This window comes from Chenopodium album, chromosome 20 (genome assembly GCF_948465745.1).
Source record: "Chenopodium album chromosome 20, dcCheAlbu1.1, whole genome shotgun sequence".
Lineage (NCBI taxonomy): Eukaryota > Viridiplantae > Streptophyta > Magnoliopsida > Caryophyllales > Amaranthaceae > Chenopodium > Chenopodium album.
Genome location: NC_137853.1, coordinates 28,373,862 through 28,379,205, shown reverse-complemented (window position 1 = coordinate 28,379,205; position 5,344 = coordinate 28,373,862). Strand labels below are relative to the sequence as shown.

Below are 5,344 nucleotides of genomic sequence, written 5' to 3'. Positions count from 1 at the left end.
TGCCACAAGGCTGTGTTGCAAGTAAAAGAAAACGGAGGAAGTATTATTATTAATAAATATTAATTATTATTAATAAATATTATTTATTTATTTATTATTATTAAATATTAATTATTATTATCATTAAGTATTAATTATTTATTATTATTTTTATTAAATATACATTATTATTATAATAATTCAATATTAAGTATTAATTTTAAACAGAGCAGAGCAGGGCAGATTGAAGCAGAGCAGAGCATCTGCTCTGCTCTAAAGAACGGGGCCTAAATCCATCATGACTTAAGACACAGCCAACTCTGCTATTATATTCGACTTCAATTTGGATCAGGATAGAGCAGCGCTGAGATTTGATGTAGTTAAGCTCTGATTGCCTAGCACTTTAATTAGTAAATCCAACTCATGTAGTTTACAGCATAACAATTCTGACAGCTGGGCATTACAATTTGTCAATTTATTGGAAAATCTATATCAGAGTTTTATGTTGTGAAAAATATAAACAAAAATGCACCGAATACAACAAATATCAACTCATCAACCTAATTACAAATATACCAATTTAGTGAGCCAGGTGCAATTTACAGAAAAATTATCCTCACTTTGATTCATTTACGTACTAATAACTTCAGAATGTTTACTTTACAATTACAAGCTAGAAGAAAGAAATGTATCACCCCAGAGAAGAGGCTGGCCTAACCTTTTAGAATGTAAAGAAGTTATACACATTGTACTGGTAAAGAATTACACGTCTGTTTGATGTAACAAGTTGTTCAAGTGTTGCGGCCCAAACTTCGGAATCTTGATCGACCTCTTTATCAACCATAACAATAAAACAAGAAAAGAAAAAAGCAAAACCACTAAAGCTAAATAAATAATCGCAAGTTGAACATAGATACAGTACTCCCTCAGTTTACCATAAATGAAGTACAAAGCTCCAGCTGATCCTGTATTTGTCTCTCTTTTGAAGATCACACATCCAGGGGAAACAGGATCAGATAATCAAATTCATGCAAGGAAAGCCAGCTAAGAGCAGAAGACAGACCATGCAGTTAACATACCAGCCCAACTCCAAAGATTAATGCTGAACGGCAGACAGATAACCTGGAGATGACTACGAACCTAGAGTGAAGAATCGCCAATTCAATATCAACTCTTCTGTTTCGGTCAAACACAAAGGAGAAAAGACCAAAGGCAAAAAAGGATTATTAATGACATAACAAGTTGCCACAAACATCAGCCTGCTGTACAACATTTCTCTAATAATAAATCGAATGACAAGGTCAAGAACCAAATAATAATCTAAAAATTACAGATGGCCAATCAATGGATGGAGCATGTACTATTTGTAGCACACTGTTTTAGATTATTACATTGCAATATATCATGTCAAACACCTTCTGACATGTAGGACCTAATCGTATGAAGTGCTAATGATCTAAGAAGCAGTAATCAGCAACAAATTTGATGAAAGCTAATGCGGAAGATAGCTGATGTACAAAATACAAAATCTTAAAAAAAAAATTAGGATTAGTTCACATCGATGCTGCTCAAGTTTAGACGCCCTAAAAGGGCTTAAACATTTACATGTGCTTAAACCTTGGAAGAGGATGTAAGCAAAGATGAACCAGAAACATAAACAATAAGCCAGCACAACAGTTTCACAAAGCAACTTCAAGCATTGCACTGCCACATCTGCAATCCATTATCAAGTAAATACCTGAAAAGCTTGAAAAGTATCTCCTTATTTTTGGCATGAGGTTAACAGTTTCCAGTGCCCCTTTTATGCAGCAACTCTTGCAAAAATAAGTGCATGTAGAACATTAAGAACAGGTCAAGATGACAGAAAGATCATATATAAATTTTTATGGTACTCCAAAGGCAATGTATAAATTAAGGAAGAATGTACATGAAAATACTGATATATTTACAAGAGTTTTCTCAAATCTCCAACAATAAGTGTATGAGATAGAAGCAAAAATGACTAAAAAAAGTTCAAAAGAATCATGACCAAGGAACAATTGAAAGGGGGGCAAAATATGATCACGGAGAAATGAACTGCTACTTCACACCTTACATGTTAATGCAGGGTGCCTGAAACATTTTTTTTCTTTCGAGTTCAGACATGCAGCTCCTTTTCAATTACAAAGCCTGCTCCATCACAATGGCTAATAATGTCCAACCTCCAAAACGGGCTCAGATCTGTAAAGAGCACAGGACACAATGGTAGTAAATCCTATTTAGGAAGGTAATATCAGTAAAAAAAATCTGCTACTTCCTGTATTCATATGCGAAACCACCAATTCATCACCAAAGCAGCACGTCATAGCCAACCATTGCTGCAAACCCCACCACAACATGCCTGGCTGTATCTGTAAAAGCACAACAGAGACACAGGAAGTAATAGATCCCAGAAACAATTAATGCAAATTTCACTTCCCCTTCACTGCATGTTCCAAATCTGTCCAACCCAAGCTGCCACCCCACCAATAGATAGTCATTCAACCAGCCTCAAATAACCAGCCATAGATGCCTAATACTGCCAGGTGAAGTCCACAGAGACATGATAAGAGAACCCATTACGATCAATGATAAGACAATGTCAAGCATCAAGCCTCATCTTGCCAAAACTACCTTGTCTGCTGGGAAAGTAGGCATGAACTCTTTAGAGTTTGGAAGAGGAACCTCTTGGAACCAGGGATGGCTGAGGGCCTCTTTTGCTGTTATCCTCTGCAAAAACAAAAGGAACAGAACTCAAATAAGAACAATTTAAAATCCCAAAACAAGAACATATAAATAAAACTAGAGCATCCTGTGAGTATTTTGAAAGCAGACGTACCATTTCAGGGTCATAGGTCAATAACCGGCTCAGCAAGTCAAGCCCTGAATCAGAAAGTGCTGGAGAGCCTGTAAAAGAAGCACGAGGGAACTTCTTATGCAATTGATTATACCTGAAACCAGAAAAAAAAAAAAATAAAAAAAAAAATAATTAGGACTTAGGAGCAACATCCTAAACAAGGATACTAAACCCATGAGAGTACAACTAAATGAAACAGTACAACAGCATATACTCACGGTTGTTGAACAAAGTGAGCTTTGATCCCAGGCAATTGAGAATACTTCGGCCAAATCTTATCATTAGGCGTGCCCAGTGTTCTGAATATCTGCAATATAGTCATCAACAAATTAAAAAATCAAGCATTTAAAAGATAAGACAAAAGAGAAGACTGCACATTGAAAGAAGGCAAAATAAAAGGAACATATGTCTACCTTGTCAAGCTGCTCTAACTCAGTTTTTCCATCAAATAATGGTTTATTGGTCAATAGTTCAGCCATTATGCAACCCACTGACCACAAATCCACCGCTGTAGAGTACTCCTTGGCTCCAAGAAGAAGTTCAGGAGCCCTGCAAACACAACAGAACACCATCAATTACAGTTAGCAAGCTAAATTAATGCACCAAACAGAATATGATCATTATTTCAGAGAGGGAAAAACAAAGAGCAGCAACTCTACCTGTACCAAAGAGTAACCACCAAAGAAGTATAAGGCTTCAACGGGCTACCATACTGGCGTGCCATTCCAAAGTCACATATTTTCAGCTCGCCCGAATTATTCAACAAGAGATTTGATGTCTTCAAATCTCTATGAAGAACCCAATTATCATGAAGATAACTAACACCCTCCAAAAGTTGAAGCATCAAGCACTTCACTTCACCCTGCCTAAAATGCTGCTTCCTCGCCTGCATCAGCGCCTTAAGATCATGATCCACATAGTCCATCACCATATAAATGTTATCAAAGCCTTCGGCGCTTTCATCCACCACTACTTCTCGCACATTTACAATTGAAGGGTGGTTCAAGGACATAAGAGTATTAATTTCCCTCAAATAAACCACTGGGAAACCCTCTCTTTGATTTCCCAACTTCATCTTCTTTAAGGCAACCATCTCACCACTCTCCTTGTCCTTTGCTTTGTATACAATACCATAACTACCCTCACTAATTTTACCAAGTTTTTCGTAATCAAACACAGTTCTACAACCTTGCAGCATATTCCTCCTTCCTTGCCCGGCAACTCCAGCCTCAATATCCTCATCATCACTCACATCAATATCCATCAATTCATCACCCTCCAATTCGCTTTCCGAACATTCACCCTCACTATAGTATTTCCGCACACATCCTCCATCAGACCCAGAAGACCTACCTCCAGAATAATCAGAACTCTCCTTTTGCGTAACCCCACTCTCAGGACTCGACCTTCTTCCCTTCGACTCGTCCCCTTTACCCTTCTCTTCCCTACTGCCCTCCTCAAGGTCATCATCATTCGCCCAACGAGACATCATAATATTAGGCGCCCGAGAAAAATCCTCTTCGTCAAGCTGCCCCGGCTCCTGATCATCATCAAGGTTCATAACAGGAGAGCACTTCCTCCTCTTCTGAAGAGGCGAAAGCACAATCCCGTCATCAAATTCCATGGCTTCATCCTCAAACACGCCCCTCTTTCCACCCACATATTCCAAATCTCCATAAACTTCAGATTTAGACCTAATCTTATCCCCAAAATCAAAAACACCATTAGCATGAATCCCAGTAGCTTTTCTTGAAACATGAGAAAGATCTACACGCCTTGACACATCGATTTTACCAGCCGCCATAATATCAGCACACACAAAAATTCCCTCAATTAACGAGAAAAAGAATAACAATTAAAGGATTAGAAATCCCTAACCCTAATTCTCAAAACTTTGAGAAATTTTGTTCAACCCTAAACAACGAATTCGTTCAATTACAGATGACTAAAATCCAAAATCAATGATATCACAATGAAATTGACGAAGAACAAAGAGTATGAACCCGCAGAATTCCCAGATCTAAGAGAAATCAATGTAAAAAAAAATCGATGGCAAAACCCTAGAAAATCGCAGCGATTTTCCTCAAATTGACAAGAATTATTAGACAGAAATCAAAGTTAGCCGAAGATCTTACCAAACAACGATGAAAGAGATTATCGGATGAAATCGCAGAGATTGGAAATCATCGACGATAAGATGAGGAGAGAGAAAGTGTGAAGGAAAGAGAAGAACAAAAGTCGTCGACGTTACTTAAACCCAGGAAAACAACGAATATTCGAGAGTAATTTCGTGACAGATGCCCTTTTTATATTCCTCGTTTTTTTTTTCTTATTAGGTCGGCGGAAGGATATTAGCCGGTTTCCAAAAATAAAAAATAAATTAAAAACGATTAAATTTTTTTTAGAAAAAGCCTTGTAAAAATTTGTTAGTGTGTTTTTTTTTTTTTTTGTTTTTTGACAAAAGATACTATTAACGAAAAAACAATATTA

General features: G+C 37.2%; 1 protein-coding gene across 8 annotated transcripts; it reads right to left on the bottom strand.

Moving 5' to 3' along the window:
• Positions 1–577: 577 nt before the first annotated feature.
• LOC145599512 (cyclin-dependent kinase G-2-like) lies at positions 578–5,133 on the bottom strand. 8 transcript variants are annotated; one of them, XR_014103783.1, is made up of 7 exons: positions 3,514–5,133; positions 3,268–3,403; positions 3,073–3,161; positions 2,837–2,948; positions 2,070–2,727; positions 1,718–1,793; positions 578–1,155 (listed from the first exon to the last, which is right to left on the bottom strand). XR_014103783.1 is itself a non-coding variant. In XM_081655878.1 (6 exons), the coding sequence occupies exons 1-6, from the start codon at positions 4,656–4,658 to the stop codon at positions 2,531–2,533; spliced, it is 1,584 nt and encodes a 527-aa protein (XP_081512004.1). In that variant the 5' UTR covers positions 4,659–5,133; the 3' UTR covers positions 842–2,530. The 8 variants fall into 8 exon arrangements, 2 of the variants coding, with proteins under 2 accessions (XP_081512004.1, XP_081512003.1); XR_014103785.1 differs by having other exon boundaries at positions 578–1,119; XR_014103781.1 differs by having other exon boundaries at positions 2,075–2,727.
• Between the last annotated feature and the right edge of the window lie 211 nt (positions 5,134–5,344).

Bases quoted from the DNA above. Each gene is read 5' to 3' on its own strand.
- LOC145599512 (XM_081655877.1), bottom strand. From the start codon at position 4,658: ATGGCGGCTGGTAAAATCGATGTGTCAAGGCGTGTAGATCTTTCTCAT. The intron at 3,404-3,513 runs GTAGAGTTGCTG...TTGTGTTTGCAG, and splicing joins GTGGTTACTCTTTGGTACAG to GGCTCCTGAACTTCTTCTTG. The intron at 2,949-3,072 runs GTGAGTATATGC...TTCTGGTTTCAG, and splicing joins GCTCACTTTGTTCAACAACC to GTATAATCAATTGCATAAGA.